At 34.2% G+C, this 13,390-nt stretch overlaps 1 protein-coding gene across 11 annotated transcripts in view; it reads right to left on the bottom strand.

The window, feature by feature from the left end:
• The window catches only part of EEF1AKMT2 (EEF1A lysine methyltransferase 2), a 34,821-nt gene that overhangs the window by 17,223 nt on the left and 4,208 nt on the right, over window positions 1-13,390 (bottom strand). For 4 of the 11 annotated variants that reach the window (XR_011441640.1, XR_011441644.1, XM_070275880.1 and 1 more), the window contains one exon: window positions 7,041-7,191. The exons of 5 other annotated variants lie outside the window; for them this stretch is intronic. Coding sequence is in view for 4 of the 6 variants with exons in the window: in XM_070275872.1 (XP_070131973.1) it covers window positions 7,041-7,191 (151 nt within the window). In the remaining 2 variants the exon portion in view is untranslated. The remainder of the gene's footprint in view (window positions 1-7,040; window positions 7,192-13,390) is intronic. 2 more of the 11 variants (XM_070275877.1, XM_070275888.1) reach the window with 1 other exon arrangement.

Below are 13,390 nucleotides of genomic sequence, written 5' to 3'. Positions count from 1 at the left end.
ACAATTAAGTTATATGAATACATTAAATCATATGTAATAAATTCTTGATTTAAACAGTTTTCCTTCAGTGTAATTATAAATTATGCAATTCTCCACTAGCCATGTGATTATTAACCACCTTACATTTATACAGCACTTACGAAATATTTTTTGAAATATTTCATACATTCCAATAGATCTTTTAAAAAACGTGTGAAAAGTGTTGGGCAGGTATTAATATTCCCAGAGTTAAAGAAAGCTCATTGAACTGAAGAGTTTGAAAGTAAAGCTGTAGTCTCAGCTATTTACCAGCCATATGAATCCATTCAGGGTGTATGGAATCTGTGGCAAAAGCATGATGGCTTCTGTTCTTCACTCCCACCTCCTAACTATGTTGAACATTTAGACTAGTCAGGCTAAAGGTAACTTCAAAGGAAATTCAAAAGAAATAAAGAAGTCCCAAAGCACAGTGTAGCCTGAAATTCTCTTTCTGCTCTTCACCACTTACTAAATGGTTACTTCCTTCAAAACTTAACCTACTCCCACACCATCCATTAAGACTTGTCTAGACTTTTCAAACCTAAGGGACTGATTCCTAATCCAAACTCAAGTAACACACCAATTCTTTTCTAAAGAGCATTTTGCTCCCTTTGATTATTTTTATATTTTAATCATACGATCTATTACCCCTTTTTTGATGCCAACCAACACTCTTTTAGTTGTCTTACTCCATACTCTTTGAGATCTTCATTTTCTCCCAGTTTTCCTCAATTCCTTCTCTATCAGACCTAGAACCCAAGATGATTCTATTAATTTACTCTTACCAGTTCCCTCTTCTCCCATGCCTCTTTATTCTTCCAGTGGAACTTATAAAAACCATTTATAAATGTTCTAGGTTTCTAAAACAATCATCCAAAGCCTCAAACTATCTCCAACATTTTTCACATTCAATTTCTGGCACTCAGTGAAAAGTAAGCAGATATTCAAGGACATAATAAATGGCCAAACCAAGGGGAAAAAACTGACACTAGAAAAAGACCCACAGGAGAACCAAATAAAACAATGATCAAACACAGATTTTAAAATAACTGAATAAATAACAATTGGGAGAATTCTGACAGGAAAGTGAAAACTGTAACAAAGAACCAAACGAATAACATAAATGAAAAATGCAAAAATTAAGAAGCTTAAGGGTAGGGGGCCAGCCCCATGGCATAGTGGTTAAGTTTGGTGCACTCCACTTCAGCAGTCCGGGTTTGCAGGTTCAGATCTCGGGCGCAGACCTACACCACTTGTCAGCCATGATGTGGCAGTGATCCACACATAAAGTGGAGAAAAACTGGCACAGGTGTTAGCTCAGGACTAATCTTCCTCAAACAAAAACACAGGAGGATCAGCAACAGAGTTAACTCAGGGCTAATCTTCTTCAGCAAAAAAGAGAAAAAGAAACTGAAGGGTAGACTTGATAGCAAATTAGACACAGGAAAAAAATTTAGTGACTTGGAAGAAAGATTAGAAGAAAATGCTCCTGTTAAACAGGAAATTACAAAAGGATGGAAATTAAAAACAGGAAAGAACATAATACGACACAGAGTATAAGATCTAACATATATATAATAAGAATCTTAGAAGAAGAGGAAATGAGAATGGGACAGAAGAGGAAATGACATATGGCTTCGAATTTTGTAATAGTGACAAAGGAGCCCAAGTCACAGATTCAAGAAGCACTACAAACCCAAGGCATGACAAAAACAAAGAAAACCAGTATACTATACTATAATATATCTGATGAAAACGAAAAACAGAAAATTTCAAAGAAATCCAAGGAGTAGGAGAGGGGTCGAGGGGTACATGGGGACAGATTACCTTCAAAGACCAACAACAGATTGATAACCGACAATAAGTCACAAAGAATGGAAGCCAAAGGACAATGAAAGGAAAACGCCAAACTAAAATTACATGCCCAGCAAAAAGAAATATTTATCAAAAATGTAGGTGATCACTGAAAAAGTACTAAATATAAGCAATGGCTGTTAACATCACAAAAACACAGACAACAAAACACTACGTGCCACATAGGCAAATTTACAGCACTACCTATTAAGTTTACTTCTTAAAAGAAAACTGAATCCGATAAAAATCTCTGGATCAGAAGTCAGCAAACCTTTTTCTTTAAAGGAATAGAGCATAAATATCTTAGGATTTGCCAGCCATACAGTTTGTCACAACTACTCAGCTCTACCACTGCAGCACATAAGCAGCCACAAATAACATGTAAATGAATAAGTGTGATGTATTCCAAGAAATATTTATAAAACAAGGAAAGCCCAGATTTGACCCACAAACTGCAGTTTGCTGACCCTTATTCTAGATCTAACTTCCAACCTACAGAAAATGCAGGGAACAGAAAACATGTTAAATGATACTATAGAGATCAGATTATTTAATTTTCAATTAGAAAATCCACACTGTGGAAAATCATTTGGGACTAATAAACTACCTTCTACAACAAATACATGACAAAGTTAAATAAAGAAAAGGTGTAGGGAGAACTTAAAAGAGTCTTAAGAGACTATCGCCAACTGCAATATGGGGACTCAACAGCAGAATGGAAATGACAGAAAAGTCACTGAACTTGAAGCTACATCAATAGAAATTATCAAATCTGATCAAGAGAGAAAAATAATTAGACAAAAATGAACAGAGCCTCACGGAACTATGGGACCATACAGAAAGGTCTAACATATTTACAGATTCCCAAAAGGAAAGAAGAGTGAGATATAGAAAAAAAAAATTTTAAAGAAATAAGGGCTGAAAACATCCCAATTTGGCAAACAACATAAGTTCTCAGATTCAAAAACGTCATTGAACCCCAAAAAGAATAAGCACAAAGAAATCTCAGCACATCATAAGCCAACTGCTAAAAACTAAAGGACAGGGGTCAGCCTGGTGGCACAGCAGTTAAGTTCACAGGTTCCACTTCGGTGGCCCGGGCTTCGCCAGTTTGGATCTCGGGTGCAGACATGGCACCACATGTCAAGACACACTGTGGCAGGCGTCCACATATAAAGTAGAGGAAGAAGGGCACAGATGTTAGCTCAGGGCCAGTCTTCCTCAACAGCAAGAGGAGGATTGGCAGTGGATGTTAGCTCAGGGCTAATCTTCCTCACAAAAAAAAAAAAACTAAAGGACAAAGAAAAAAATCTTGAAAGCACCCAGAAAACTGATGCATTACTTATAGAAACACAACAATTCAAATGACTGCAAATTTCTCATCAGAAACCATGGAGGTCAGAAAGAAATGACATAGCATTTTTAAAGTACTGAAAGAAAACAATAGTTAATTAAGAATTCTATATTCAGCAAAAACATCCCTCAGGAACAAAGGTAAAATAAAGACATTCTCAGATGAAGGAATACTCAGAAAATTTCTTGCCAGGAATCCTTTCTAAAATAATTCCTAAAGAAAGTTCTTTAGACAGAAGGGAAACAATACGAAAAAGAAAAAAGGAAGATCAGAAATGAAGCAAGAACAACAAAAATAAATATCTGGGTGAACACAATTAACTATTATTCTCCTACTGAGTTGTTTAAAATATGTTTGATGTTTGAAAGGAAAAATTACAGCATTATGTGATAGGATTTTCAATGTGCATAAAGGTAATATTTAGGACAACTACAATATAAAGGGAGGAAGATAAAAAATGTACATGTGGTTAAGGTTTTCCACATGCCACTTGAAACAGAAAACACTGATTTTAAGTAGACTGTGAAAAGTATGTATATTCTAATCCAAACAGCAACCAATAAAAAAGCCATACAAAGACACATATACAAACAGATACATCTCATTAAAACGGAATTCTAAAAAATGTTCAAATAAACTAAAAGAAGTGGGAAAGAAGAAAGGAAAAAACGAAAAATAGAGGTAACAAAGAGAAAATAAATCATAAAATGGGAGACCTACATCCAAACATAACAATAATTACATTAAATGTAAATGTTCTAAACACACCAACTAAAGTATAGAGATTGTTAGAATGGATAAAAAACATGACCCAACCATATACTGGCTACAAGAGACTCACTTCAAATATAATGATATAGGCAAAGTAAAGAAAAGTACAAGCATAGAAAAAGATATACCATGCAAAAACTCATAAAAAAATTGAATTTCACACCCACTAGGATGGCTACAATCAGAAAGTCAGACAATAAAAAGCGCTGGTGAGAATATGGAGAAATTGAAACTCTCAGACAGTGCTGGTGGAAATGTATAATAGTTTCACCACTATGAGAAACAGTCTAGTAATTTCTGAAAAGGTTAAACATAGAGTAACAATATGATTCTCTGCACATACCCAAGAGAAATGAAAATATATAGCTACACAAAATTGTGCACGAATTTTCATAGCAGCATTTTTTATAATAGCCAAAAAGTAGAAACAACCTAAATGTTCATCAATTGATGAATGGATAAACAAAATGTGGTATATCCATACAATAGAATATTATTTGGCCAAAAAAAGGAATGAAATATTGATACATGCTACAACATGAATGAACTTTGACAACATTAAGTGAAAGAAGCCAGACACAGAAGGTTACAGATTGATGATTCCATTTATATGAAATGTCCAGAACAGACAAATCCATAGACATGGCAAACAGATTAGCGGTTGCCAGGAGCTGAAGGGAGAAAGGAATGGAGAAAGGACAATAATGGGTACAGGGTTTCTTCTTGGGGTGACAAAAACCTTCTGGAATTAAGATAGTAGTGATGGTGGTACAAATTCGTGAATATATTAAAAACCACTTTAAAAGGATAAATTTTATGGTATGTGAATTATATCTCAATTTTAAAAAAAAGATGAATTGGCTTTATTATTAGCATAGAAGTCAAATTCAAAGCAAATAAAACTACCAATGTTAAAGAGGAACATTATACAACAATAAAAAGGTCAATTCATTGACCTTTTACACACACACACACACACACACAATCCTAAATGCGTATGCTCCTAACAACAGAGCTTCAAAGTACATATAGCAAAAACTGAAGGAAATGAAGGGAAAAACAGATAAATCCACAATTATAGTCAAACACTTCAACAATACTATCTCCATAATTAATAGAACAGACAGAAGATCAGCAAAGATATAGAACAGAATAACACCATCAAACAAATGGACCTAGTTAACATTTATAGAACACTCCACCCAATAATAGTAGAATAAAATTGTTTTTAAGTGCACGTGAAACATTCACCAAGATGGACTATATTCTGGGTCATAAAACAAACTTTAACAAATTTAAAAGAATTGAAATCATACAAAGTATGTTCTCTGACCATAATCAAATTAGACTAAAAGTCAGTTAACAGAAAGATAAGAGAAAAATGCCCAACATTTGGAAATTAAACAACAGAATTCTAAACAATCCATGGATCAAAGAGGAAAATTCAAGAATATTTTGTACTGAATGAAAATGAAAATACAACATATCAAAAGTTGTGGGGTGCAGCAGAGCTTACAGGAATATTCATAGCTTTTATATCATTAAATGTTTACATTGAAAAGAAGAAAAGTCTCAAATCAATTATCTAAGCTTCTACCTTAAGAAGCTAGAAAAAAAGAACAAAAATAAATTAAAAGCAAGAAGAATGAAAAAATAATGAAAATAAGAGCAGAACTCAATGAAAACAAAAGCTGGTTTTTAGCTAGGATACAAAAAATACATTTCTAGCATCACTGTCAAAGAAAAAAAAAGATGCAAGTTACCAATATTAGGAATGAAAAGGGAATTATCACCACAGACCTCATAGACACTAAATGGATAACAAGAGAATACTGTGCAGAACTCTGTGCGCACAAATTCAAAAGGGACGAATTCCTCAAAAACCAAAAACCATGCAAACTCACTTAAATGAAATAAACTAAATAAGACTGTGCCAATTTAAAAAATTTAATTAATACTTAAAACCTTCAGGGGCCAGCCCGGTGGCGCAGCAGTTAAGTTCGCACGTTCCACTTCGGCAGCCCAGGGTTCGCTGGTTCAGATCCTGGGTGCAGACATGGCACTGTGTGGCAAGCCATGCTGTGGTAGGCATCCCACATATAAAGCAGAGGAAGATGGGCACGGATGTTAGCTCAGGGCCAGTCTTCCTCAGCAAAAAGAGGAGGATTGGCAGCAGATATTAGCTCAGGGCTAATCTTCCTCAAAAAAAAACCTTCAGAAAAGAAATCTCCAGGTTAAATGGCTTCATTGTGAATCCTATCAAACATTCAAGAAGAAACAACACAGTATCTTCAAAAAATATAAATGAGAGAATGGTTCCCAACTCATTTTACAAGGCTAGCAAGGCCCTGAGGCTAAAACCAAATAAAGACAGTACAAGAAAGGAAGAATGCAGACAAATATCCCTCAAGAACATAGATGTAAAAGTTCCCAACAAAATACCAACAAATTGAATCTGGCAACATACAAACAGAATTATACACTATGACCAAATGGGTTTATTCCAGGAACACAATGCTCATTCAATACCTGAAAATCAATCAACATAACCCACCATATTAGCAGTCTAAAGAAGAAAAGCCTCATGATTATATTCAATTTTTTTTTACAAAATTCAACATCCATTCTAGAAACAGAAGGGAACTTCTTCAATCTGATAAACGGCATCTAAAAAAATCCTACAGCTAACATGATACTAAATGGTGAAAAACTGAAGACTTTCCCCCTAAGATGGGAGCAAGGCAGAAACGTCCTATCACCACTCCTAGTCAACATTCTTATCGGAAGACCTAGCAGGTACAATTAGGCAAGAAAAAGAAAGAAAAGGCATACAAACTGGAAAGGAAGAAAGAGAACTGCCCCTATCCAAAAATGACATGATTGTCTACATAGAAAATCCCCAGGAAATCCACCAAAAAACTCCTAGAACTAATAAAATGCAAGATTACAGGATATAAGTGCAATACACAAAAATCAACCATATTTCTAGCAAGAAACAATTGAAAACTGAATCTCAAAAAGCAATATCATTTAAAATACCCACCCTCAGGGGCTGGCCTCGTGGCCGAGTGGTTAAGTTCGCACACTCCGCTGCAGGTGGCCCAGCGTTTTGTTGGTTCGAATCCTGGGCGCGGACATGGCACTGCTCGTCAAACCATGCTGAGGCAGCGTCCCACATGCCATAACTAGAAGGACTCACAACAAAGAATATACAACTATTTACCGGGGGGCTTTGGGGATAAAAAGGAAAAAAAATAAAATCTTTAAAACAAATTTGAATCATTTAATTAAAAAAAAAAAACCCACCCCCAAAAGAAATAGTAGGTATAAGTCTAAAAAATATGTACAAATCTATATGCTGAAAACTAAAAAATGCTACTAAAAGAAATCAAGGAAGACCTAAATAAATGAAGAGACAATATGTTCATAGATTGGAAGACTCAAGATAGTCAAGATGTCAGTTCTCCTCAAATTATAGATTTAGCTCAATTCCAATAAAATGTTCAGCATAGATTCTTTTGTAGATACAAATTGATTCTAACATTTACTTTGAAAGGTAAAGGACCTAGAACAGCCAAAACAACATTTGAAAAAGAAGAAAGTTGGAAGACTCATACAAGTCAACTTCAAGATTCACTAAAAAACTACATTAACCAAGACAGCATGGCGTTGCCAAAGGGATATCAGTAAAACAGAATAGAGAGCCCAGAAATAAATCCACACAAATGTGACCAACTGATTTCAGACAAAGCTGAAAAGGTAATTCAATGAAGAAAGGATAGTCTTTTCAACAAATGGTATAGGAACAAACGGGCATCTATATGCAAAAAAAAGAATCTCAACCTACACCTCACATCTTAAAAAATTAATTCAAAAGAATTAAAGGAGTTAATTTCAATTCAAATTGAAAGGATAATTAAAACAAAAATTAATTCTAAAGGGATTATAAATCCAAATGTCAATAATAAAACTATACAACTTTTAGGGGGAAAAATGAGAAAGGGGATTAGGTGAAGAGTTATTAGACATGACACCAAAACCACAACACATAAAAGAAAAACTCAGTAAATTGTACTTCACCAAAATTATAAACTTTTGCTCTAAACTTTTACTGTTCATCTGTTAAGAGGATGAAAAGACAAGCTACAGACTGGGAGAAAACATCTGCAATCACATATCAGAGAAAAGACTTGTATCCAGAATATATAAAGAACCCTCAAAAGTCAACAGTAAAAAAACAAACAATTCAATCCAAAAATGAGTAAAAGACTTAAACAGAAATTTCACCAAAGAAGATATACAGGTAGCAAATAAGAACATGAAAACATGTTCAACATCATTAGCCATTAGGTAAAAAGAAACTAAAACCATGTTTGGATGCCACTACATAGATATGAGAATGGCTAAAATAGAAAAATAGTGACAATTCCAAATGCCAGCAACAATACAGACCAAGTGGAACTACCATACATTGTTCATGTATGTAAAATGCGAGTGCAAAATGGTACAACCACTCAGAAAAATGGCTTGGAAGTTTCTAATAATGTTTAACATATATTTACGCTAGAGAAATTAAACATGTTCACACAAAAACCCACACACAAATGTTTAAAGCAGCTTTATTCCTAACTGTGAAAAATTGGCAACAACCCAAATGTCTTTCGACAAGTAAATGGATAAACAAACTGATATATCCATAGGACAGAATGCTTCTCAGCAATAAAAAGAAATTACTATTGATAGATGCAAAAATGTGGATGAACTTCAAAAGTATTATGCTGAGCAAAAGATTATATACTGCTTGATTCTATTTTATAAGACATTCTCAAAACACAAAACTAGAGACAGAGAACAGATCAGTGGCTACCTAGGGGAAAGGATATGGCTACATAGGATGGCATGAGAGAGTTTGCCAGATGGAACTATTCTGCCTCCTGACTGTGATGGTGATTACATGAATCTCTACACGTGTTAAAATTCATAGAACTGTATGCAAGAGTCAATTTTACATGTTAATTTTTTTAAGTTTAATGGGAAATTTTGAAGAACTTCATGTCAATAAAATTTAAAAATATAGATAAATGGACAAATTTCTCAAAAAAGACAAAACTGACTCAAACTCTACCAAAAAACTCCACATCCAGAAGACGTCATCATGAATTCTTCCAATTAAGGAAGAAACAAAGCCAATTTTACTCAAATTCTCCCAAAAAATAAAAAGAGAGCCACATTCCATGTCTTTTTATGATACCAACAGAACCTTCATACAAAAACCTTACATGAAAATTGCAAGTAAGGAAAATTATTGGCTTATCTCTCACAAGCTATACAAATCCTAAGCAAAATGCTACCCAATGAAATCCAACAATACATGAAAAGGATAACATACCACAATCAAACTTGCTTTACTTTAGGAATGAAAGTTTGTTTCAACATTCAACAATCAATGACTAAAATTATCTGAACAAAAACGTCAATTAAAGAAAACTGAGGACCCCCCCAAAATCAACCAATTCATCATTAATAGAATCAAGAAGAAAAATCATCTGATCATCTCAATATATATCAAAGAAAGCAAGTGATCAAATTCAAACCCATTCATGATTAAAAACTTTTAAACTAGGTCTATGAAGGAACATCTTCAATCTGATAGACTATCTATAAAAACCTACAGCTAACATCATATTTAATGGCGGAATATTAGATTTCCTCTTGTAACAGGTTATCTGCCTTCATGATTTCTATTGAACATTGTACTAGAGAGTGTACATTTTGATAAACAAGATATTAAGACTGGACAGAAGAAATAAAATTATTATTTACATGATATTACCGTATATATTGAAAGTCCAAAAGAATTTATAAATAAACTATTAGAATTAATGTGTAAATTACTGGATAAAAGATCAATATAAAAATCTGTTGAACTTCTATAAACTAGAAATAAACTACTAGAAAATGAAATTTTAAAAGCATAACAATAACAACAACAAAAAAACCCAAACATCTAGGAATCAATCTAAGAAAAGATATGCAAGATCTCTACAGAGAAAACTACAAAATATTACTGCGAGAAAATGAGGAACTAAATAAATGTAGGAATACATGACATTCATGAATTCAGAAAGTCAATAGCATAAAGATGTAAATCCTCCCCAAACTGATCTATAAATTCAATGCAATCCTAACCAAAATCCCAGGGTGGTTTTTTTTCTGAAAAGTGATAGGATAAACCTAAAATTTAAATAAATATGCAAAGAGCTAACTAACAACAGCCAAAACGACAGTGAAAAAGAGACCAAAGTTGGAAAACTTCCATTAACCAAATATGAAGACTTAGAAAGCTGCAGTAATTAGGACAACGTGGCATGACATAAGGATAAACAAACATACCCAACGGAATAGAACAGAGGACCCAGAAACAAACCCAAACATACAGAATTACTTGAATTATGACAGAGATGTCACTACACCATCACTTGATTTTTGACTTATGACAGAGGTATTGTGGGGAAAAGAATGGACATTTCAACAAATGGTGCTGGGTTACCTGGATATTCATAGAGAAAAACATAAACCTCAATCTCTACCTCATGACATATACAACAACTATTCGGCACCTAATGCAAAAAGGAAATAAAGCTTCTAGAAGAACACAGAGTAAAATATCTTTATGACTCTGGGTAGGCAAAGATTTACTACATAGTATTCAAAAGCATTAATCATTTTTTTATGATATATTAAACTTTAGTAAAATTAAAGAACTTCTGTTTATCAAAAGATACTACTATAAAAGTGAAAAGGCAAGCCATGGACTAGATGAAGTTATCTGCAATACAAAGGTCACGTACCTTTGTATTGAATATACGTGAGAAATATAAAGAACTCCTACAAACCAATAAGAAAATGACAGGCAATCCAATTTTAAAATGGACAAAAAATCAACAGGCATTTCACAAAAAAGAACAACCAAATAGCCAAAAAGCAAATGAAAACATGTTCAACATCTTTAGCCATCAGGGAAATGAGAATAAAACCACAACATACCACTCAACACCTACTAGAATCACTGAAATTGCATAAGCTGACAAGACCAGGTGTTGGCAAGGATGTGGAACAACTGGAATTCTCACATACTGCAATTAGAAGTGCAAACTAGTACAACCATTTTGGAAAACTGTTTGGAAGTATTCATAACCCAGTACTAGAATACCCCAAATGTCCATCAATGGGAGAATGAATAAATGACTAAATAAATAAATTGTGGTATTTTCATATAGCAAAACAGTATACCAGAATGACACGAAGCAATCTAGTGCTACAAAATATGAATGAACACGGATAAACCTCACAAATCCATATTCAGCAAAAGAAGCCAGATCAAAATAAAGTGGAGGCCCAATGATATCATTTATATGGAGTTAAAAACAGGCAAAACTCAATGTAGTGGAGAAAGGATAATCTTTCCAACAAATGATGGATGGAACATTTCAACATTCATATGCAAAAAGAAATCTCAAACCTTCACAAAAATGAACTTAAAACAAATCATAGATCAAAATGTAAAACTTTTAGAAGGAAACATAGAGCTATGTGACTTTGAGTTAGGCAAAGAGTTCTTTAATATGACAACAAAACCATAATCCATGAGAAAAAAAATCAGTAAATTCGACTGCCTCAAAATCAAGAACTCCTGCTCTTCAGAAGCTACCGTTAAGGAAAAAACAAGCCAAAGAATGGAAGAAAACATTTGCAAATCACATACCTGACAAAGAACTTATATCCAGAATACATAAAGAATCATCAAATCTTAACAATAAATAAGCCAATTTAAAAACAGGCAAAAGATCTGAACACACACTTTTCAGCAAAGAAGATATCCAGATTGCAAATAAGCACATGAAAAGGTGCTCACATCATTAGTCATTAGGGAAATGCTAACTAAAACCACAGTGAGAAACCAGCACAGCTAATAAAAACAGCCTACCATATGTTGATAGAAATCAAAATAGCGGTTACCATTAGAAGGGAATGAGTGAGATGGGGCACAAGGGGACTTCTTCCATCGTGCTAACAATATTGTATTTCTTGATGAGGGTGGCGAGTTACACAAAGGTGTTCATTTTGTAAAAGCTGTACACTTAGGACCTGCTCACTTTTCTACACGTATATTATACTTCATTTAATAAGTCCATATTAAAAAAGAAAAAAAGTTCCCATAACCAACTCCCTATCCAGGTGGCTTCACCAGTGAATTCTACCAAACATTTAAGGAAGGAAAAAACAACAATGTCAATGAACTCTTTCAAAAAACAGATCCACTTGGCAAGCCATGCTGTGGCAGCCGTCCCACAGATAAAGCAGAGGAAGATGGGCATGGATGTTAGCTCAGGGCCAGTCTTCCTCAGCAAAAGGAGGAGGATTGGTGCCAATGTTAGCTCAGGGCTAATCTTCCTCAAAAAATTAATCAATCAATTAATTAATTTAAAAAAAAAACAGATCCTCAATTTAATGATGCCAGCACAACCTGATCCAAAACTTGACAAGGACACTACAAAAAAGGAAAATTACAGGACAATCCCTCTCATGGACAAAGTCGCAAAAATCCTAAACAAAATATTAACAAACTGAATCCAGTAATACACATAAATTTGGTCTATTCCAGGAACACTCAACATTTGAAAATGATCAATGTAATTCACCAACATGAATAGACTAAAGGAGAAAATTCCTTTTGTTATTTCAACAAACACAGGAAAAACATTTGATAACAAGATTCACAAGAAATACAGACACTTCACAAAGAAAGAATAGAGAAAGCTTTCTGAATCTGATAATGGAGTTATCTACAAGACAAATTTATAAGCTAACACCATACCTAACAGTGAAACATTGAAAGTATTCTTTGAAAAGGGGAAAAAAGACAAGGATGCCTTCTGTCATCACTTCTTTTCAACATTCTACTGGAGGTCCTAGACAGCATAATAAGGGGGGAAAAGTTATTAGGATTAGAAAGGAAGAAAGGGCCCGGCCCAGTGGCATAGTGGTTAAATTCATGTGCTCCACTTCGCGGCCCAGGGTCCACAGGTTCTGACCCCAGGTGCAGACCTAGCACCGCTCATCAAGCCACACTGTGGCAGCATCCCACATAAAACAGAGGAAGATTGGCACAGATGTTAGCTCAACGACAATCTTCCTCACAAAAAAAGAAAGGAAGAAATAAAACTATCATTTTTCAGTGTGCATAATTTATGTAGAAAATCTAAAATCTATTCTTTTAGAATAGTTTAACTAATAGTTAAACTATTAGTCTCAAAAGATAAATCATTGGCCCCTACAAGAAAACTATTAAAATCCAAAAGGTGGGCCCAGCCCTGTGACCGAGTGGGTAAG

This window comes from Equus caballus, chromosome 1, assembly GCF_041296265.1.
Source record: "Equus caballus isolate H_3958 breed thoroughbred chromosome 1, TB-T2T, whole genome shotgun sequence".
In the NCBI taxonomy this organism is placed as follows: Eukaryota; Metazoa; Chordata; class Mammalia; order Perissodactyla; family Equidae; genus Equus; species Equus caballus.
This window is presented reverse-complemented; position numbering and strand designations above follow the sequence as displayed.